A 23,851-nucleotide genomic window follows, 5' to 3' on the forward strand; every position below is an offset into this window, starting at 1 on the left:
AAGTTGCAAAGTTGAAAAAGAAGGCAGAATAATTCAGAAGAAATGGACAAAAGAGAAAGCAGGACAGAAGAAAAAATTGCAAAGTTGAAAAAGACGACAGAAGAAAAAGTTGCAAAAGTTGAATAAGTTGACAGAAGAAAAAGTTAGAAAAGTGGAAAAAGAAAACAGAAGAAAAGAAAAAGGAAGGGATGAAAGAAAAAGAAGGAAAGAGAAAGAATATTATGTCGGAAAAGGATATCATGTAATAGAAATCTCTACCTCTATAAAAGAGGAGAATTGTAACAAAAGAAGTATCAGTGTTTTTTATCAGTTTAAAAAATCTATCACTTGCTTAGTTATTTTCTCTCTGAGTTTTCTTATACAAATTTCTTTTCTTTATACACTAATGGCTAGCTAAAAACCTCACATCTGCAATCTATAACAAGATAACATACAGTTTATATATATATTTAAGCTGAATCTCATACAAATCAAGTACCCAATAAACATCTACTATTATAATAATTATAAAGATGAAGAAGTAAGGAACGGTAGATAGTCCGTTGAGATGCCTGAAATTGCAAAACCCCAGATGACGGGGAAGTCAAAATAGGGGCATAACATTCACCAGGGACTCCGCTGAGCTGTTCTTGATTCATCAACTTTATAATTGTTTAAATGGTTTTGTTTATTTGGTATGCGATTAATATGTTAGGATGCTTAAATATATAGAAATAACTGTCATGTTAAAATTGTTATGGATTATAAAGAAATTATAAAAATATGTTTTATGATTTATATATTTTTGTGTCTTCACTCTTTAGGGTTATCAGATATAGCTAAGCGATCCCCCAATCTGGAAAATGAATTAAATATGGTCAGTGCTAATGTGCTATCATGCTGGTTGCCTTCTATTTCACAAAAAAGTTCAAATTTCTTTGTAACACATGGATTGTTTTATTTCCGAGTAAAATCCCTCCTTAGGTCACGCTCCGAAACTAATCAAGGACAACAGGTTCAGAATATCAGTACATGGGTTAGTATATGTGGTATTCATTAAATATGTGGTATTCATTAAATAAGCGTCTAATGACAAAAATGAGAGGACTGTTTATGTGCGTCTCTAATGTCTATACATACGAAAAGCTAAAAAGCTACACAGAAACTAAGCACAGAGTACAATCTGTTCACTCTCTGTGTAAGTATATGGAGGAGGTAGCAATGTCTTGGAGTTGGCAAAAGTCTCTACACTGCTTGAAGGTTTCTCCTCGAGAGTTTCATCCAGAACCCAATCAGGAATAGCATCCAGGGTCTCCTCGAAAAATGATTTCACCGTCTGCAAGATAAAAACCAATATAATAAAATTCAGCATTGCGATAAGGTAACAAGTTTTCTGGTTTCTGCAAGGTTGGAACATACTAACTGAAGTTAACGCGAGGGCGGATAGAAGGATCGAATAAGTATTACATATAGTCGTCCATCAATCAGAAGGTTACCCAAATAACCACCAAAGCTATGACTCACTTCTAAAAGATCAGAAACATAATCTAGGAACTTTGTTGCCATTACTCAGACTCTTCAGTGTTTCCATCATACCCAAGTAGGACATGCTACCTACCACATGAGTGTTGGTAGGGGACTTGAGTTTACTCCATACATGTACAATAAAGCCATGTCAACTTTAGAGAGCACAAAAAATGAAGAGTATACATATTTTTAGGTGTTAAATATACATGCCAATTTCCCGCACCCATGTCCAATTTCGTGTCCATACCAAGAATCCTAAATTCTTAAAACTAAGAATCCAGTATCTGTATCCACACTTGCATCCAATAAAAATTAGTAATAAACTACTAGAAACTCTAAGCAGAAGGATGGTTTTTGTTGACCTAAACTTTTCACGAGTTCAGTTAAAGGAGTTCACCGCATGATACATTTAAACAAGGTACATCAAACTCCTAATGAGCACGTACCTTGCAGCGTCGTAAGGCCACGTCAGCTTTGCGCTTCCACAAACCATTCCCTGGTGCTGAATGGAAAAGGCCAAGTGTAGGCTGCAGCAATCGAACACACTCACAACATCAATTTTGACAGTGAAGTGAACCGAAGATCTCATCAGACACATGTTACCCTTACCTTAACTATATCTCGAATATTCGGTCTATTATTACCCTGTTTCCCAAGAACTGAATCACCATACTCCTGGTACTGCTCAAGTACCTACATCAAAATTAGGACAATGCAAGTATTTACAACGAATACCAAGGATACAAAGAGAACAACTGAACTACTATTCTACAAACCTGACGACGCGTAAGACCGCTATGAGGTGCCCCATATACTGCAGTATCAACAAGTCCTAGAGCATGCCAAGGGCTGTGCAGATTTAAGAATAAAAAAGAGGCTGATATCACGACTCCGAAAACATCTACCAACTGCATGTCATTGAAATGCTTAAAGAAAAATAAATAAAATATGATTAAGAAAACTAAATACTTCCTCCGTCGCAAATCTTTTTTCTTGTTTGACATTTTACGGTCAAATTGCAAATTTTAACCAAATAGTTCATATATAATATAAATAAAAATTTAATAAAAGTTATATCATTAGAAAGTACATTTAATCTACTCTTAATATATATTTTTCCGATTTCGTAAATTACAAGGATCATCCGTAAATGTTCGTTCGGTCAGTTTGACGACAAAAAGTAATACAAGATTTGGGACAGAGGGAGTAATATACAATGATAATATTCGTAAATAAAAAGGGGATAACGAAAGAAGGAGAAAAGGCGACTATATCTGTATAAGTAATATGTATATCTAGGTCATGTTACAAGTTTCTCATAGTAACCAGAAAAAAGTAACAAGTTACAGGTTTCTTTAATACTTTTGTGGCAAACTTAAACTGAAACTTTAGCATGGTGGTCAACTGCATAATATGCAAAAGCAAAAAGATAAACCATGGTCATATAGAAGTCCACCAGAGAAACAAAGTGATATTGTATGGCTGACTAAGAGCATGTGATACTTGTTTTGCACCAACATATATATGAAAACTAGGACAAACTATTCATCCAATAGGACCAATACAGAAACTTTAAAGTGCATTAGAGATTAAAATGCATAAAAGAAGTTATTTTCTTTTTCTTGGTTAAACATTGTGAAATTTGATTAAAAATGAGAATTGAAGAGAAGGAGAAATCATCTGCTATAAGAAAAAGAAAAGGATAAAAATGTTAACATATAATTAGTGTAGCATATCATAATATATACTCCCCATTTATTCATCTTGTATAGAAACTTTAAATACCAATATAGATATATATGTTGTGACAAAACCAATCAGATGAGGTAAGTTCACGTACAAGTTACCCTCCCCAGACCCAGACTTTGCTTTAAGAGCGACATGCATTAGGTATGTTTGGTTTACTTTAGAAGGTCAGGCTCTCTCAGTAGAGATCTAAAGAAATATCACAAAAGAACATAGCATGTCCATCTGTCCTGAACCGAAAAAATCCACACAAGCACAACATACAACTATCAAGGTTTATACAAAAATTGATGCTCCAAGGAGAAAACTCAAAAACCCATGGTTTCCCGGTAGAACCCTATTTCGCCCAAGTTGTTTCGGAACCGGAAAAAAGAAGCCTCTCAAAAATTGCTAAAACAGACCTTTTAGAGTAATTAAGAGGGAGAAAAAGGGCAAGAGAGAAAATTGATTTAACAAGCTCAACAAATGTGCACACTGCAGGAAAACAGCTAAAGCGCAAAATAATTCATTACTTATTATATAATTTAAAACATATGAAGTTAATAGCATAATATATACTTCAGCTAAACAAATTCCATACGTATTATAGGCTGCACGTCCGACCATAACTCCATGAGCTCCTTCTCTCCGTGCTGCATTTACCTGTAGACTAGTTTAAGATTAAAAGCAGCTCAAAGGGATATATTACTCTAATAAAAAACAGGCAAGGATGGTGTGAAATACATCTATTAAGAACATGAAATAAACAATTTACTAGTAAATAGAATGACAAGTTTCAAATTGGGAGCTTAAAAGGGCTAAAAGCACCAAAAGAATGAAACGAGAAAGATAAGGCAGGGAGAACTACCCCACTACTTCTTTGAACCAATAATTTCAAACGCTATAATCATATTTATAACTATCAGTTACCTATAAAATAATAGCTCACGCCCACAACCGAATGCATAATGGGCCCAACAACACACTACATGTCAGTCCATAAGAGCTAACAACTTTGGTATTTAGTGATGTTACAAACACCCAACTTCATTAGGTCGACAACCTCGTCGAACCCACAAACAAACTTACGGACCCGCACAGTGTATTGAACTGTCGCCCCGGCCTGATACAATTTATAATAACCCAAGCTTACAACTGAATGCATGCTGGCCCCAACAACCCCCACACAGGCCAGTCCAAAAGAGCTATCAATTTGGGCACACATTATTCGTTGATTTGTTCTTATAAAGGCTTCAAACGCTAAGTTTCTAAACACTGTGCAGCGGCTATAAATGTCATGTTGGAGTAAGACAAGCAGTGGCGGCAACCTTTGAACTTCAAACATATGAGACAGTGCTTAACAAGGCCTTTGTGATTGAGAGGACTCGGGTGGTGGAGTCAGGAACGATAATTGACAACTAAAATAGAAAGACTTGCACTATTAGGCGGGACATCAACTCAAGGAAGACATTTTAGGAAAGATGACATATACGATCAACTTAAAAAATAAGGGGAACCAAGATAAATGCACTAGGTGTGATGAAAAACATCTACATAGAGATTTTCATTCGAACAAGGGAGTGTGTTTTTTGATTAATATGTAAGTCATCTTTTTTAAGATTCATCCATCATCTCAGTTCTATTTTAAGAAGTTCATTTCAATAAATGATTGCTAAACTTCCCCTATGAGTATAAAGCCCATTTCCAACCCACCCACATGTGTCGCTTACTCACGAGTATGTTGGGGTTAAATCCAATATGTGATATGGGCTTGGTGATATAAGACATAATTGGATTGGGTAATAATTGTATTTGTTGACAATTATTATTATAATGGGATTGAGTAATAATTGTATGTGTTGACAATTATTATCATAATGGGAATGGATAATAATTGTATGGGCAGACAATTATTATTGTAATCAGATTAGGTATATCTTGTTGCCTAAGTTTGTGATGGCTATATATACATAGTCATGTTATTGTTTTGATGTATGCTTAAGAGATGTAGTCGTCTTAGGTATAGTGTGAGAGATGCTTGAGCATTGGTTGGCTCAAGTATCAGTTTGGGACACCATTGAGTTGTTATGTATTGATGTATTATTGATAATTGTTTTAATTAATAATACAAGTTGGGAAGTGGGTTTTCCACGTCAAATATATTGTTGTGTGTTTGTGTGCGTACTCTGTATTGGTAGAATTGAATCTCGAATGTGTGTGTTTTTCCTCCTAACAGAGTAGACTCTTTAACCTTACACTCTTCAGAAAGTACAATGTCACTGAAGCTCCTGATGTATAGCAACATCAATGTCGTACCATCAATATATGCATGGAGGCCTACGTGAATGTCACTGAAGCTACTGAGTTTAAGCAATGTCAATGTCGTGCCATTAGTATATGCATGGAGGCCTATATGTCCCTTCCCCCTCCTGAACTCTTAACAAGTAGGTGATAAATACCTGTTTCTTAATTTAGGGACCATTATACAACAAATTCAAGGTCAGCCTATAGAAACAGCTGGGGAGAGTGTCATGAATCGTTTCATAAGGCAAGAGCTCTTTTAAACCAATATAAGCAAATAAAAAAGAGAGCAAAACGTATACAAAAGTAATGCCAATAAAAAATCATAAGTCATATAATCTTACACAAACTTTTTTTGCTTTTAAACTTAGATGTTTAATTATTTATTAAAAAATATTAAAATTCATCCCAATTTTTTGAAGCGTAAAAATGGAGGTGCAAAATAAAAATTATTTCTCAAACATATTTGTAATATAGCAAGATTAACCGTATATGATAGAATGTATAATTTGTAAGTTTAAATACCTAATTATATAGATAGTCGGGCCTATTTCTTTCGCACCCGTTCGTCCATAGAAATGACATTTACTGGACAACAATATATCTATCACCAGTAAAAAACAAAAAAAAAACTAAATAATTTCTGGAATTCATGGAAAAACAAAAAAAGTAGTAGCTTTTTCGCACCGTGAAAGTAATAAAACCTTTTTCTATCTTGGCCCTTGCACTAAAATATGTATTGTATATACATATCGACCAGATCATTTTAAGTGTACAGATATGACAGCATATTAAATATGTACATTTATTTTTGCGAAGTAAAGGGTGCCAAATATGAGGGCTTTTGTCATGAAGGGGTAACATCCTCCATGATTTTATCATGGAGAAATTAATAAATTAGAATCCTCCACTACTATCAAATGCTCTCTCTACTAATAAATTATAAGTCCTTATCTTTACTAAGTAATCCATATCATCATCTTATTAAGTCATTCTCAATGAGAAATGGTCACGAATTCTATCGCAGATAACTCAACCTCTTTTAAAGAACGAAAAAACAATAAAAAAAATGGTGGATGAACATATGGTGCAAAAAGCAAGGTAAATATGGACATCGGTTATAAAGTTACAAAATAGATTCAACGAAATATTCCAGAAGGCTACACGAAATTCTGTGGTTTTGTTATTATATATAGATTAAAGCGACACTAATTATGGAAGACGCAACTGACAGTTACCTCATCAATACTTTTGATGCCTCCATTAATTGTGAACATTAGGTCTGGAAAATCACGCAATAGGGCATAGTAGAATTCATATCTGCATCATAATTATCCAAGTATTATCCAGCACAGAAAAAGAGATGTTAAGAACAGATGCTTCACAATCTTAAAACATACTTTAAGGGTGGAATTTTTCTGTTATCAGCAGGACTGATTCCATTCAGCAATGCCTTTCGAGAGTGTATAATGAAATGCTTAGTTGGCGATTTTGAAGACACCTCAGAAACAAAATCACCTGACAAGAAATCAAAAGAGATGACAACATAAGCAGCTTGGCCCATCTGAATCTTGGAATGCCCCAGCAAGAAATACAACCAGAATAATTCTTGGTAGATCTATCATGTCAGAAGAATAAAAGACTCACAAGATTCTGCTTAAGTTTGCTTTAAAAATTTTGGGATATCTATTTTCATGTAACCATCGACAATTTCCGGATCAGATTCTATCTATTTCTTGTTAGGTTCTGTAAACTAAACTGAAATTTATCTTTTAAGTAGAATTATTTAAAGATTTCAATTAGCATAACCTGAATATATCCATTGATGAGAAACTGGACCATAAATTTGGCATTGCAGCTTACATTGAAGACCCTAAAATTTTATAGAAAATGGCAGCTGCCAGACAACTATGCGCCTCTTCGGCCATATAATCTAAATGACCTTTCTCTATTTTAAAGATTTATGTTCACCTCCAAAGCAAACCATGAAACGAACTTCATAATGGTAGATCAAACATCAACGTTATTCTTATTGAAATGAATAATTGGATAATGTAGCACAAGTTATTAGCTTCTATTTCCTTTTTTATTTGAAAAAAAAAATCATTTTGCCCACCGCTGCACATAAGCAAACTAGTGCTTGCATCTAGACGCACATAAAAATGAACATTCTGACAACACAGGTAGTGGTAATGGCATACATGTCGAAAATTCTTCAGTTTGTCAGTCTGGGGGTAGGAGAACCCAGTAGGACTTGCAAGGAATTCAAAGGGGCTAGTCAGTACCCAATAAATTACTTCTAATCAGAAAAGTTAAATTTAGTTGACTTCTGAATTTCTGGTAGGCGGTAGCAGTCACCGTCAATATTCAGAAAGACTGAAAGGGTTTGTGACTATAATATGAAAACGTAAATGGATACTTTTATTCAACACAAGGAGAATCAGAGAATTTGAATTTGTTTATTAACCATTGGTGATAAACCTTTATACCCAACAGTAGCTTTCATATCTGCACTGTTTCACGGATAATATTTAAGTACTGAACTTATAATGTTTAGTAGTAACAAGAATAAGTTAGCATATATCTAGCGTCACTTTCACAGGTTTCATATGTGCACTTCAACAAGCAAGAGGTGCAGAAATATTTTAAAAGTTGCACGTGGTGAAAGTCTGAGTATCCATCTTATGGAAACAGAATGTAGAATAAACTATGGCAGAGACCCAGTGTATATATTACCATCTATAACTGCAAATTTCTTATGAAACAGGTGGAAATTCACACATTGAGTACGTCAACTGAAACTGATTTGACAGAAAATGAGGAAAGAAAAAGAAACTTACAGAGTTCATTATATGAATCATGATCATCAACACCGATCCGGCATTTGACACTGACAGGAACATCACAGTTGGCAGCAATCACTGACATTGCCTCAGCAACCAACTTTCCTTGTCAAAACCAAACTTCTGTATGAGAGTGCATTGACAAAAAATAAAGGAAAAAGAAAAAAAAATCATTTGAAAAAAAGTGACAAAATATTAAAGAAATTTATCTTAACCTTCGGCTCAAGCATTAGACTGACACCAAAACATCCATGTCCGGCTACCTTGGAGCTAGGGCATCCACAACTGTAGAGGAAAATCTTTAGTTTACAGATTTTAGCAAAAACAAAATGCAAGATAAAGTCAGAAGTGAGAGGCACAAACTTAAGATTAATTTCATCATATCCATAGGGGCTTGCAAGTTCCGTTGCTCTTGCAAGTCTATCCAGCTTATTTCCTCCAATTTGAAGCACTATCGGGTGTTGCTCTGGTCTATATGCCAAGAACCTATCCTGTAATTCGCAATAAATTTAAAGTCAAAAAGCCCTACAAAATTAGATATCAGATGTTCTGGTCAAGAGCTCATAAATGCAACTTAATACTCATATTAAATGTACCTAAGGTGGCTGCAAGTTTTTGAATTCCTATACACGCTCAAGTCAATGTATTTGAGACATTTTAAATGCAGAGTGATTGATAATCTAGCTACCAGATTATCCGATGTGTTCTGCCAATTTGTCTCTAAATTTTACAATCCTAGCATAATGCCACTGTTGTTCTTTTTAAGTTAGATCTGCCAGAATCGTAACTTGACTACTGAATTGTAAGACCTTCCCACCCAAGGTTTTAGAGGCATAACGGAGAATAGACATTGCATTAACCCACGCCGACATGTTCCTTCTAACAAAATCAAGGGTTCTAACAAAATCAAGAGATAACTCAACTTTTTAACCACTTAAGGGAAAGTGGCAATACAATTGATCTAATAACACAAACACTGATCGAAACCTGGTCTATTCCACTAGATTTTTGAAATAACACTGATCAATTTCTGAAATAACATCTACATCATAATCGTTTGAAATATATAATGATAATGTGTGGGACGTTAAGCTACATACCCCTATACATCTGGGTTATACATTAAGGGTTTGCACAGGTTGCGACTTTTAGTGGCTACAATGTAATTTGGGGTTCTACAAATTTTTTAATTACTTGAAGTATAGAGGTAATTGCATTTTGCACCCTCCAAGTTTCGTTCAAAAACAGTTATATACAAGAATTTAGCGAAAATCAGGTTCCTACCCTTAACTTCCAATTTGAATGCAATATGCAACCCTTGACGATTTTTCTTTATTACTGACTATTACCCCGTTAAAATTTGAGGGGCAGAATAGAAATGTTTGCATAAAATTAATAGTTTTATATCCAGAATCTTTTTAGCAGGTAAAATACTTATATTAATATATTATTTATGTTAATTAAAATTTCTCATTAATGCAAAGTAAAATATTGATAACTTCAAACTAAAATAATTAATGAAACGAAGTTTGTAAAATTAAATTAATAATCAAAATTGACGTTAAAATTTGTTTGAAATTCCATATTAGTAAAATTAAAAAAATTCTAATTAATAATTAGTAAAAATGAAATTCAAATTATAAATATAATCTAGAAAATTAAAATTTTAAGAGTGTTAAAATTAACTTACATTTTTAATATAATTTGAAAAATACTATTTAGCAAGAAATCCTGTTTTACCCTTCATGAAATTAAAGCTAACGGTCAAATATAACTGAAAGTGGTCAAAGGGGTGGAGATTGGTGTGAGATTTGAAAGTTAAGGGTAGCAACTTGTTTATCACAAAGTTCGGGTATAAAGTCATTTTTGAACGAAAGTTTTAAAGTGTAAAATGCAATTAATTATTAAGTATATAATGATACCTACTGACAGAGGCGGAGCCACATGGGAGCATTGGGGTGCATGTGCCCCCATGAGCTTTTTTAAAAACGATATTTATTTATTCAGGATACACAAATTTGATAACATCAGTACGCAAGATACCAGTATGTGCCCCCAGAACTTCACTTGCATCCTTATTTTCAGTTTTATATGTTTAGTTATATTCAGTTATCAAGACTAAAAGGAACAAAACTTTTCCAGATATATATTTTGTAGTGCTTATGTTAAAATTTTGGAAAGTGCCCCCTTGTGTATTACATGCTGGCTCCGCCACTGCCTACTGATGATGTCTAAACCACATGTTAATTCCTGCATGCATATATAATCGTTTATAGTAGATGAGCAAAATTAAATTTGACTCCTTCAGAATTATATATTACATATTACATAAATAATTACACTGATCAGTGGCTCAATGGTCATTTTACTGACTCAACCTGCCAAAAATTATAAAAAGAATAAAGTAATGACAGTATAACACCATAATGACACAGAAATATATATTTCCAATACAACTTAAAGTATAGACAGTTGAAACCCTTCTAAAAAGAAAAAAGGTCACAACTCGCAAGGTACACACTAGATAAGAAACATATTCAGCATCACAAACCTATTAAAAACTGTCTAAGGTACAAAACTTGTGAGGCACCACCCTGGATTTTATAAGTATAACTGGTGTTAAATTTGATTTAGAATCAACATTGCAAAAAAGGCTTAGTTCATACGAAACTTCGTTAAGCTCATGTTTGTCTACAAAAATAAAGCCACGCGTTATGGTCTTACAACAGATGTTTGTAGTTTGTGTATTTCGTCGTCGCCTATTTTGATATACATATATTTTTCTTTAATAGATGAGGAAAGAAGCATCACTTACCAAATTTTCAGTTTGATGAACTATCGTTTCTGCAGCTACCATTTCAGTATATAGCCATGCATGTTTTGAAATAAGACGAGCCAGAGTCCTATAATGATTATCCGTCCAATCCATCATTGGAGCAACACTAAGAATCAAGCAACTGGAAATAAGTACAGATAAAGAATTATTAAGCTTCTTTGCAAAGGTAATCCTCAAGATCCCAACCTGAACAAAGGAGAAAGATGCTGTTGAACAGGTAGTGTATGTTGATCATGCTTCTGAAAGTAAGTGCACAGTCTCTGTGATCTAGTTATACAAATAGAATTTTGCAAAAATCTTCCTCTTCTCCCAAGGATAACTGAGAAAACAGGAGAACAAGAAACCGACAGAATATGTCCTGGAGATGCCATTCCTCTCATCATACAGCAGTATATTTTTTAGTTCACCTAAACAATTTAAGAAAATTATTTCATTAGACACAACAGAAGGATATCACTTTGCACTTTCTTCAAGACTTATTTCTAATGCAAGCATGCATGCATCAGAATGATTATTTAGCATCCTAACTAGAAAGAGATGGATTAAATGCATATAGTCTGCTAAACTTAGTATCAGAACCCTCAAGTCCAGGAAGGATGTTACAAGTAATACACCTGGTCAACAACAAAGTGTCCAGGTGGTTCCTTTTCGTCGTCATTATTACAAGAGACGCAGTCAAAACAAGCAAGCTAGAATTATGGGAGAAGATTCTGTTTGATTACAGATTTTTAGTTGGGCTAATTACAGATTTCTAGCTTCATAAAAGTAGCAGATTTATTGCTAATTGATGCAGATTTTCAGGCTATTTGTTAGAAGCAGAATTATTGCTAGTAGCTGCTGATTATTAGCTTTGTCCTTGTAAGTATTTAAAGGTTCATTGAGAAATAAGAAAAGGGAGAAAAATATTCCTTATCAAATATAAAATGAGATCAGTGAGCTCTCTCTCTAACTGAGCTCTCAGTATTTTCCTATTCTTTGCAATTAAGCAAACATAGGGAGAGGTAGGAAGAATAAGAATAACACCCCCTTAAGGGAAAGAATCGACCAAGACTTCACTGTAAAAGGTCCCGTAACTCGATCCAGAACTCGGGTGCCTATCAAATTGGTACCAGAGCCAGTAGTTATGGGGGAACAGCGCACTTTGCAACAACAATTTGAGGAATTCCTTAATGTCAACAAATCAGAGCAAGCAACCAACCAAGCAAGACATCAGCACATGACTGCTCAATTGGAACAACTTGCGAAGACCGTGCATTCTCGTGGACATGACCGAGAATCAACTGGAGGAAGCTCCCAACGAACACCTCGAGAACCCAAAAATCAATCTGACAAGACCAACACAAATGGAAACAACTTCGTTCCTAAATATACAAAACTAGATTTTCCTCGTTATGATGGCACTGTTGATCCGTTGGTGTGGCTAAGTTGCTGCGATAACTTCTTTCACCATCAGAGGACTATAGAAGAGGACAAGGTAGTGTTGGCTTCGTTCCACCTTGAAGGAGATGCACAATTGTGGTATCTGAAGCTAAAAAGAGATCGACCAAATATATCTTCGGATGATTTCAAGAACCAATGTCACTTGAGGTTTGGGCCTCCAATCAGAAGCAGTAAACTGGGAGAGCTATCTAAATTAAAACAGACAGAAACAGTTGAGGCATATCAGAGGCAATTTGAAAGACTTTCTGCGCAAACCACATCTTTGACCACTGAACAGGAGAAAGAGATATTCATTAGCGGTTTGAGGGAAGCCATAACAGTTGAAGTGGAGCTTCACAACCCACCAGATTTGACCAAGCCATGAGCCTGGCCCGACTTTATGAGCGGCGTACTGGAAAGGGGAAGGAAGATGTTACCCAACCTCGTAAAAGTCATGGCACTTTTTCTGGTGCAGGAGGTCCTAAAACTCCTTTTATTAAAAGGCTCTCGCGAGTAGAAATGGAGGAACGCAGGTCTAAAGGATTGTGTTTTAACTGTGATGAATAATATGAAGTTGGACACAAGTGTAAACGGTTGTTTTGGTTAGAAGGTTTTGACGAGGAAGGTGTACCAGAAACTGACCCAAAAATCTCATTCCACGCAATTTCAGGAACATTGAACAATCAGACGATGCAAGTAGAGGGAAGCATAAATGGGCACCCCATGGTAGTCCTCATTGATTTAGGATCTACTCATAGTTTTGTGGACGAATCTCTAATGCATCAGCTTCAAATCAAAGTTGAACCCAAGGATAACCTTCGAGTCATGGTAGCAAATGGAGAGAAATTGAATAGCCTGGGATTTTGCAGAAAGCTTCCAATACAAGTGGGTAATCAAAAAATTTCTTTTGATTTATTTTTACTTCGTTTATGTGGGTTTGGTGTTGTATTAGGTGTCAATTGGCTCAAGACATTGGGGCCAATATGTTGGGATTTTGCAACAATGAAGATGAAATTTATTTGGAACGGTAAACAAGTAGAGTTGCATGGTCTTATGGATCCCGCTCAAAAATCAGAACCATCTCTCTCAACTATGAAATTAGAAGCGGAACGAGAGCTGAATTTGAAGCAATTGTGCTCAGAATTTCATGGCATATTTAAGACACCAGTTAGTCTACCCCCTCCTCGTGCATGTGATCACAGAATATCACTGGAACCCGAATCAGGCCCAGTAGTTGTGAGACCTTACCACTACCCACATATGCAGAAAGATGAAATTGAAGTACAGTGCGAAGAGATGCTAAAACAGGGAATAATCAGACCAAACAATTCTCCTTATTCATCTCCAGTTTTGCTTGTTAAGAAGGCGGACAATTTGTGGCGATTTTGTGTTGATTATCGTGCCTTGAATGCTCAAACAATCAAGGATAAAATCCCAATCCCGGTCATTGATGAACTTCTTGAAGAATTATATGGCTCAACATACTTCTCAAAGCTGGATTGAAAATCCGGATACCACCAAGTTCGCATGCACCTACTTGATGTGGAGAAAACAGCATTTCGGATGCATCATGGGCATTTTGAGTTTCTGGTGTTGCCATTTGAACTTACCAACGCACCCTCTACATTCCAAGCTTTAATGAATGAAGTATTCCAGCCTTATCTTCGTAAGATTGTTCTTGTTTTCTTCAACGACATAATCGTCTATAGCCGCACATGGGCTGACCATTTAAACCATTTACGAATGGTTTTTTCTGTCTTACAACAAAATGAGTTGTTTTTAAAGGAATCTAAATGCTCATTGGCTCAATCTAAGATCTCTTATCTTGGCAATATTATATCAGCAGAGGGAGTGATGGCAGATGCTGAAAAGATTGGGGCTATGATTCAATGGCCTAAACCAACAACTATTCGAGCTCTTAGAGGATTCCTCGGCCTAACCGGTTACTACAGAAAATTCGTACATAATTATGGCTTGATTGCAGCACCTCTAACCAATATGTTGCGGAAGAACTCCTTCACTTGGACTAGATAATCAATGGCTGCATTTGAACACTTAAAGCGTGCCATGACAACGACCCTGGTATTGGCATTACCCAATTTTGAAAACGACTTTTCTGTTGAATGTGATGCTTCTGATTATGGAATGGGGGCGGTGTTACAACAAGAAGGCAGACCCATTGCCTTTTACAGCAAACCAATGGTTCAACGACACATCAAGCTCCCGGCTTATGAAAAGGAACTCATTGCGCTTTCACAAGCTATTCGGCATAGGAGACCTTATTTATGGGGAAGAAAATTCATAATCCATACAAATCATTTCAGTCTCAAGTATCTACTTGATCAACGAATCAGTACATCCCCTCAACAACACTGGATAAGCAAAATCCTGGGTTACGATTTTCAAGTGGAGTATAAGGCAGGCCGGGAGAATCGAGTGGTAGATGCCTTGTCATGAAGAGATGACAATTTCGAACTGATTGCAACAATTTCTGGGCCACAACTGGAACTTGTCAAAGCCTTGATGGAGGAGGTAGAAACTTCCCAAACATTGCAGTCCATTATCAACAATATCAAGTTGGGAAAATTGCCACCACAATGGTCATATGATAATGGACTGATATTCTGCAAAAAGAGAGCATATTTGGATTCTAATTCCCCTCTCATCCAAGTTGTTATTTCAACGTTGCATAACCATGGCCACGAAGGATACCAAAAGAGTCTATTTCGCATAGCATCTGACTTTTATTGGTCTGGAATGAAGAAAAATATCCAAGATTTCATCAGGTGTTGTGCAATTTGTCAAAAGAACAAATCTGAGCATTTACAACCAGCTGGTTTGCTACAACCTTTGCAAGTTCCCTTGCAAGTATGGGATGATATTTCAATGGATTTCATTGATGCCTTGCCTCCTTCATTTGGGAAATCTGTTTTGCTGTGGTGGATCCCTTTTCAAAGTATGCGCACTTTATTCCCATGTCTCTCCCATATTCTGCAATCTCAGTGGCAAAATGTTTTTCGATCATATATTCAAGTTACATGGCCTGCCAGAAACAATTGTGAAGTGATAGAGATATCATTTTTACAAGCTCCTTTTGGACAGAACTCTTCAAATTGAGTGGAACAAAGTTAACTTTTAGTTCAGCTTATCACCCACAGAGTGACGGGCAAACAGAAGTCGTTAATCGCACCATTGAAGTCTACTTTCGTTGTTTTACCAGTGATCAACCCAGCAAGTGGATGCAATGGATTTCTTGGGCTGAGTATTGCTATAATACTAGCTACCATTCTTCTCTGAAAACAACTCCTTTTGAAGTCATTTATGGGAGAGCGCCACCTCGCCCTCTAAATTATTGTTCTGGGCTAAGTCGAGTGGAGGCTGTGAAGCAGGAACTCAAAACTCAAGACCAGATTGTATCGGGAATTCGTGATAGACTATTGCAAGCCCAAGATATCATGAAGAATAACTATGATAAATCTCACAGAGAAGTGCACTTTGAAGTCAGTGATCTGGTGTTGCTGAAGTTACAACCTTATCGGCAACTATCTCTAGCGTCTAACAGGAACAAAAAACTCTCTCCTCGATATTATGGCCCATTTACCATACAAGCAAAAATTGGGACTGTAGCTTATCGTCTTCAACTTCCTAAAGTAGTCCAAATACACCCAGTTTTTCATGTCTCCTGTTTAAAAAAATTTTATAGGGATCTATTGATGAGACAACACCTACGTATCCAGATATTCACCAAGGGAAAGTACTGCCAAGCCCAAAAGTTGTACTGGACAAAAAGATTATTGCAGGAGAGTATCATATTCTAATTCATTGGGATGGCTTATCTCCTTCTGAAGCATCATGGGAATCAGCTCAAATTATTGAGAAACAATATCCAACATTCGCTCCTGAGGTCAAACGCTTTTTGGAGGAAAGGAGTAATGTTACAAGTAATACACCTCGTCAACAACAAAGTGTCCAGGTGGTTCCTTTTCGTCATTATTACAAGAGACGCAGTCAAAACAAGCAAGCTAGAATTATGGGAGAAGATTCTGTTTGATTGCAGATTTTTAGTTGGGCTAATTACAGATTTCTAGCTTCATAAAAGTAGCAGATTTATTGCTAATTGATGCAGATTTTCAGGCTATTTGTTAGAAGCAGAATTATTGCTAGTAGCTACTGATTATTAGCTTTGTCCTTGTAAGTATTTAAAGGTTCATTGAGAAATAAGAAAAGGGAGAAAAATATTCCTTATCAGATATCAAATGAGATCAGTGAGCTCTCTCTAACTAAGCTCTTAGTATTTTCCTATTCTTTGCATTTAAGCAAACATACAGAGAGGTAGGAAGAATAAGAATAACACCCCGTTAAGGGAAAGAATCGACCAAGACTTCACCGTAAAAGGTCCCGTAACTCGATCCAGAACTCAGGCGCCTATCAAAGGACCTTTCACTCTATCACACAAATATAAGGATACTTCGTAATTAGAAGAATCAGAGATTCCTAAATTAATAGAAAAATAAAAGTGCGGGGACGTGAAAATCAGATGGATACGTTAAGAATCTAAGATGATTACAAATAAATATCTGGCATTATGAGTGGGTTTGTCCATAATTTCTTCTTGTTTTTCTATATAGAACAGACAATATATACATGTCTTAGTATCCAGGATGGAATAATAAGAAGAATAGCCCTACATTTTCTTTAATTTCCAAATTTTCTATTAACATATATTTTAGTGCCAAATTAAATTTGAAGCTTCTAAAATAAGCAGCAACATGATACTGATTGGTATGTATATTTACCACTGCCTGATAACCGTTATTTTTTCCTTGTTAAGTACCGAACGTAATTAATTGGATTTTGAAGCTCTGTGTTGTCAGAAATACATATCACTTCACTGAGAAAATCAGAATGATTCAATGTTTCATAAAATCCACCTGCACCGCCCACCCACACTGAACAATTCCCCTGCACGACTAACTACACCTGTCTGGAAGTATATGGGCCAGTCTCGGCCTAATTTCTGGATCTACTTTTTATACATCACAGCTCCTTCCTAGGCTGTAATATGAAGAAGACGGTCATGAATAATGGATGTTCATTAGCAACTGACAATTTTGAAATCTTCATATATATTTTCTTGTTACCTATGTTATAGTGCCAATGTATAGGTACCAAGGTAGTCAATTTGCAACATAACTAAGAGGTTCAATTTCCTCTTAATCTCTTAGTAGTAGCCTGCGCAGTTTGTTTTATATCTTCCTTACTATCAAATTTCTTCCTTACTTACAGGTTCAATTTCTTCTAAATCTCTTCAAGTCATGTATGCCATCTTCTCATATTTTCTCACTTCTCAGAACTCTCATAATTGACTACACTTTGACTTTCCACTACTTGATTCAAAGTGAATAAACTAACAGAATCAAAGAATTTCAAAGTACCATGGAACTGTTAACTCTGGGACAGACCCCACTCTGCAAACTATCAAACTTATGTAAGAATGTGGACCAACTTCCCATTACATTGCTACTATGCTACAATTTTTCCTTTATTCTAAAACGACTTTTCAGCTTCGGCAACCATACATGTGAGAGTGGCACATGGACAAGACACAAATTCCGCTTTGGATCCTTTTACAACAATGTGGATACATTCATCAACTGAAAGACCACGTATGGATGAACTTCAGATAAATAAAAAACCGAGGAAAAAGAAAGTGTGTATTTTTCCAGGTCTTACAAAAGCATGTTTAATACGAGTGTTATTGTTAATTTGCTACATATTCTTATCTATAAAATAGTGTCAATATATTATGTTGTGTCCCCAATTTATTTGTTCCAGAAGAACCCTATGCGGCTTCGACATCTAGTTGACATCATTCAAAATAAAGAAGATTGTATAAGTTTATAATAAGTCGAGATCCTGAATTATCTTCTCACTTCTCAGAACTCTCATAATTGACTACACTTGGACTTTCCACTACTCGATTCAAAGTGAATCAACTAACAGAAACAAAGAATATCAAAAACACTAGGGAACTATTAATGCTGGGACAGTATCACATTTAAAAAATCAAAATTTCGAAAGCCAAGTATATATCACAGTAACAACCTATTCTTATTTCATATATTCCTTATCTTATCTATTTTCGCTTACGAAATCTATTCCAATCTTATATCACATTAGAATTACGAAATTTACAAAATTAAAATCACATTCTAGGCTTAACAGGGACTCAACAACTATACTAGTTAGAGAACAAAACAAGTACATATAAGCACACACATATACATACATAATTATACTCAATCAGAAGCGCAACTGTTTAATTACACGCACACAATGTGTATATTAGGGTTTTACGTAAGGGAGAAAACTTACAATTGGTTGCTGTGAATTTACACCGCCACAATGTGTTTGAGTATGTGTTTTTTTTTCCGAACAGAAAATGTTTTTTTATTTATTCATTGAGTGGATGTGGGTTCAGTCTTGCTGGAGCTCTTGTTAAACCCCAAATTTATTCCAAAATGGTCTGTGAAATTAAAATCCAAAAAATTCCAAAATTTATTCATGGAACCATTTCAACTCTAGGATAAAATTTCTTGGGAAAAGTTTAAAAGAATATTTATTAATTAAATGGTGCATAAGATTTTGTGCATATTTGTGAATCGAATGAGTGGGGTTTGATCAGTTATGTAGAATTTTAGAAATTTTTTAAGATGTATCCGGTTAAACCTCATTAAAGTAATACCTTCGGAATAGGGAAAAAAATATTATTTTATCAAATTTATTACTTGATCGATATAATAATATTTTATTAATTTATCGAGAAAGTAATATTTTATTACTTTATTGAATATGGATGTGAAAACAAGCCCAATTACAAATTATTTTCGGCATTGCAAGATTCAGTCCACAAGAAAATGATGAATAAGAATTTGGTGAGATAAATAAACTTATCGAATAATTAAAAGAAGCTATCTCTAATTTATGATATGAGAATGTTATGGATGTTGAGCATCGCTTAAATTATCCAAACGACAATGATGCGGTTATGTAATCACGTACGGATGAAAAAATCATTTAGTCGGTAATAAACAGTAATGGCGGGACTGATCCTGAAACGGACGATAGCAATATTATCCCAAGAAAATAAGTATTTCAAGCAATCAACACTGTTAACGGAGAAATTTGGTAACAAAAAAATTTGAGATCCGTCGCCGGAATCAAAATCTACGATGGTGGTTTTTCACCTGAAAGGTGAACGGAAGGTGAACGGAGTATAGTGGTTGTGATGAATTGAGGGCTGAGATTGCTTAGAGTTGATGAGGGTTCCTTAAGGCCATCGCTTCCGATCCCTTGCGATTTTCCTACGTATCCCTATTTATAGAGAATCAAACCAACGTAGTTCTTAAGAGACAAGAAACGTAATGAGCTTAGATTTCTCATCCCGAGACACAAACCCAGTAGGAAACCTACTGTAAACCAAGTTCTACTAGCTTTAAGAATGTCCGCCGATAGGGCTCAACCACAAAAACCCAAGGTTCGTCCACGGCTTCCAGACTTCGCGGACAGGGCATCTTCCCGGCCGAGGATAACCCTCCACTACCGGCTGCTTCTCTAGTCCGTGGACACAGGTGTAGCTGTGGTCCACCACATTCTTGTCCCCGGGATAAGGAGCCCCTGCCAGATTGCAGGACAAGTGATACCAAGCTCACTGCACCATATTTTGGCTATAGCAAAGCTAACTTGAAAATTTGTTAGTAAAACATTACTATTTGTGAAGTAATTTTAACAAATATTTGGCTATTGTAATGTTTTTATTAATTGTTACAAAACAATATATTTTTGACAAAAATGTAAACAGCTTGCAACGAATTTGTAAAACTGTTAGCAAAAAAATTCAAAATTTTGGGCCCAAAATTTTCCCGGTTACTAAAAAGAAAGCGGATATCCAATTATTTTACCTGCCTTTCCCAAACAAGACCATAAATCAATAATTAAAAAATTCTTTTATTACCTTGTTTGTTAAAGAACACATGCACTGCAATCTACACTCAAGGTCAAGGGCGACAAATAGAGCTCCCACTCGAAGATTTAAACTTGGAGATTCGAGCTTGAAGATCGAAGATTCAAACTCTAAAAATAGTCGAGCTCAGACAATATTTAAGATTGAAGGTAAAAGTATAAACTTTACAATCGATTTTCTTCCCAGATCCATTTTTATTAGGGGTTGTTTGTGAATTATTGGTAAAATATAAATCAATTTTTAGGTTAATTAAGGCTTTTCAATTGACAATTTGTGTTAATAAATTTAAAATTAGGGATTCGATTTTGATTTTTTCCAAATTTTTAAATTGAGAATTTTAAAATAAGGGCTTCAAATGTGACCGTAATCCTATTAAATTAGGGATCAGTTTCTATGATTGTCTTTGTAAGCTTCATTTTTGAATGGGTTCTTGTAAATTTGTATTCTCTTTTTGTATTTGGGATTTTTAAATTTTTATGCTTTGTTCGTGTTTGCTACATAATCTATGTTATTATGTAGAAGTTAATTTTATTATCTTTGTGTAGCTGGATAAATGTACCTAATAGGCAGACTGATTATCTTGTCCTCCTCGGAACCACTTGTATAATTTTAGTGCAAAGTATATGTGAATTTTATGGGATAAGGTTGATGTCTCTCAATACAAGATATAGACATGGACATGGAAACTCATAGCAATGTTTTTTCTATCGACCGAGACACAACACACTTGTGCCGTCTCGAAACACTTCAATCTATTCAGTCTTTCTATTTAATTTCAATTTTTTTTTGGGTTTTTGAATATTTAAATTTTGTTTGACTCCAGGAGTCTACTCAGTATGAAAAGTATTGACACAAAAGTTGAAGGAGAGTTCAGCTAGCTTATCAAAGTTTAAAACTTTACATGTTACTGGTGGCAAACAGGTTACAGCTGATCACGCGTCAGCCAATGCCTGCTAGTCGACAATGTAAGTATATTGAAGCTTATTAATTTTGTTGTATTAACAAAGAATATGAATCTTCATCCCAAGATGTATGCTTTTCAATAAAGATGTCGATATCAAATGCTTTCTTTCAAATTGTTTATGTTCAATGCATTATTTTATAATTGCAAAGGTAAAAAGGTTATCATGTTTTTGTTACAAGTATTCACCTACATAAGTTGTTGTATATATAAATTGTAATGTACTGCTTCAGCATTATTGTCTTTGTATAATAGGCTATATAGTCATTTACAGCAAGTGATTCTAAAATAAACACTCTTTTTGTGCATGGACTACTTGTTTGTGAATATGTAGGTGATTTTGTGCAATTTCACAAAGTACCGCATTCCCGGAACATATTATTCATTAGTTGATATATATATCAAACCGTAAATCCAAGTAGAATAATTATCATTGTATAGTAATATTAAAGAAGTTGATCAACTGTGAGGCGAGGATCTAAGAAAAGAGGCACTCTTGGTTATCTCGTGCAAGGCTTATTTGTATATCTAATGATATTGTAGACCCATGCACCTGCTACGCCACCTGCTATAGGACCAACCATGTAAACCCATAGTCCTCTGTATTGGCTGGCAACTATTATTATCCCCAAACTCTTTGCTGAATTCATTGTTGCTTCTGATAAAATCGAGAAAACTCAACACACTAATCTAATCTGGTTTGTAAATCGTACTCCTTAAAAAATAACTAATCTCAGTTGTCACCATAATATACCATTTGTTTGCTTGCTTCATATTCTTTAACTGGCAGGAGTTGATTCCTTGTGTATTTGTTATCTTCTAATGATGAACAAATATGTATATGAAGGGGCCAAAATGTGCTCCTATGTCGCTAATCTCTGTCTGTGATATGACAACCATTAATTTAAACAGATCAGGCATGCATAAGTTTATGGTTTGTGAATAACGAAGGATTGAAGTTTGCAAAAATATTTTAAGGTGGCTAGCATTAAAGTCACATCTTTAATAGCCACTTCTTGACGTTTTGTTCCAGTCCTGACTTATATATATTACAGAGAAGCTTGTTAATTTATAGCCACCTCATCTTTAATGATACATTAATATTATATTTTATCCAACTGTTTAATTAATCTTGGTTGTTTCTACTTTCTATGTGTAACTGAATTTAACAGGAAGAGTAATGGATCATGCCCCGTGTACATAATCAAGACATCATTTTTTTTACAAATTCATTAATAGTTGAGCCTTAAAAAGGCATCAGAATAGTTTATTGCTCGGGCATATGCATACGAGGTACTCCCTCAGTCCCTTCCAATTATTTACATTTCTGAGCAAGTATCCGGCACGCTTTTTAAGGTGCATAAAAAGTATAGTTATATAACTTATTTTTATAATTTTCTTTTTCCGAATAAAAGTTGAATGTTTTAATTTTTATTCAGAAAAACAAAATTGTAAAAAAAAATTACAAAACTATACTTTATATGCATCTTAAAATGCTTGTCGGACACTCTCTAAAAAATGTAAACAATTGAAAGGGACGGAGGGAGTATATTACAAATGTTTATAATAGTAAATAACATTGTCTCTGCTTCTACTATTTTAATAATTGAGTTTTTTCTTTGTTGCTTTCTTATTCACCATGTAATGTTGATGACCTCACTCACTCGGACAATGGATTTGCTCCCACACCAGTTTTAGTTAGGTTTGCCACCGGTAACAGGTAAAATATTTATAAAGGTTTCTCCGGTCCGTGTTCAATTTTAGCAAGCACGGAAAATTTCGCTAGTTCGTGTTCAATTCCATTAAGCGCATAAGCACGACAAAAAGAGCATTCACTCCATTGTTCCTGCTGGTTTAGAAACTGCAAAAGCCATAGCAGAATCCAGTAGATAGGTCAGATTTTGTTATTTCTTAAGAGCCCAAGGAAATTGGCATATTTAAATATGAGCCTTTGGGATACTGATGAACTGAAGGGATGCTAATATTGTTAGAGTGGGTCCATGTTAACTGCTTTTGTAACTTATTTTTAGCCAATTTATGTTTGTGATTTTTTCATTTTATATCGACTTAGAAATGAATTAGTTTGTATGAAGATATTTGAACAGTGATTTTACCGCTTTTGGGTTCTTGGATATTTGATGCTTGGATTTGTCAAATGATGCTTGAATTTGTGGTATATATGCCTGACTTATTGTATTTACAACAAGAATTTTATGATTTTTTTAAAATTTTATTAT

General features: G+C 35.0%; 1 protein-coding gene and 1 long non-coding RNA gene across 3 annotated transcripts; one reads left to right on the plus strand and one right to left on the minus strand.

The window, feature by feature from the left end:
• Positions 1 to 1,031: 1,031 nt before the first annotated feature.
• Positions 1,032 to 19,138, minus strand: LOC141661692 (uncharacterized). Of its 2 annotated transcripts, XM_074468706.1 has the most exons (14): positions 19,006 to 19,105; positions 17,427 to 17,685; positions 11,398 to 11,618; positions 11,191 to 11,317; positions 8,739 to 8,866; positions 8,591 to 8,660; positions 8,373 to 8,475; positions 6,933 to 7,050; positions 6,771 to 6,852; positions 3,833 to 3,894; positions 2,283 to 2,355; positions 2,116 to 2,199; positions 1,953 to 2,033; positions 1,032 to 1,315 (listed from the first exon to the last, which is right to left on the minus strand). In XM_074468706.1, the coding sequence occupies exons 3-14, from the start codon at positions 11,592 to 11,594 to the stop codon at positions 1,145 to 1,147; spliced, it is 1,296 nt and encodes a 431-aa protein (XP_074324807.1). In that variant the 5' UTR covers positions 11,595 to 11,618; positions 17,427 to 17,685; positions 19,006 to 19,105; the 3' UTR covers positions 1,032 to 1,144. The 2 variants fall into 2 exon arrangements, with proteins under 2 accessions (XP_074324807.1, XP_074324801.1); XM_074468700.1 differs by lacking the exon at positions 17,427 to 17,685 and having other exon boundaries at positions 19,006 to 19,138.
• Positions 19,139 to 20,632: 1,494 nt separating this feature from the next.
• LOC141661707 (uncharacterized) lies at positions 20,633 to 23,773 on the plus strand. The gene is made up of 3 exons (XR_012550094.1): positions 20,633 to 20,802; positions 21,477 to 21,618; positions 23,307 to 23,773. It is a non-coding gene; the product is annotated as an uncharacterized LOC141661707 (long non-coding RNA).
• Positions 23,774 to 23,851: the final 78 nt, after the last annotated feature.

This window comes from Apium graveolens, chromosome 1 (genome assembly GCF_009905375.1).
Source record: "Apium graveolens cultivar Ventura chromosome 1, ASM990537v1, whole genome shotgun sequence".
Lineage (NCBI taxonomy): Eukaryota > Viridiplantae > Streptophyta > Magnoliopsida > Apiales > Apiaceae > Apium > Apium graveolens.

Coding starts and splice junctions, on each gene's coding strand:
- LOC141661692 (XM_074468700.1), bottom strand. CDS start 11,594: ATGATGAGAGGAATGGCATCTCCAGGACATATTCTGTCGGTTTCTTGT. Junction 8,476..8,590: donor GTCTAATGCTTGAGCCGAAG/GTTAAGATAAAT, acceptor TGACAAGGAAAG/TTGGTTGCTGAGGCAATGTC. Junction 3,895..6,770: donor GCATCAAAAGTATTGATGAG/GTAACTGTCAGT, acceptor ACTAGTCTACAG/GTAAATGCAGCACGGAGAGA.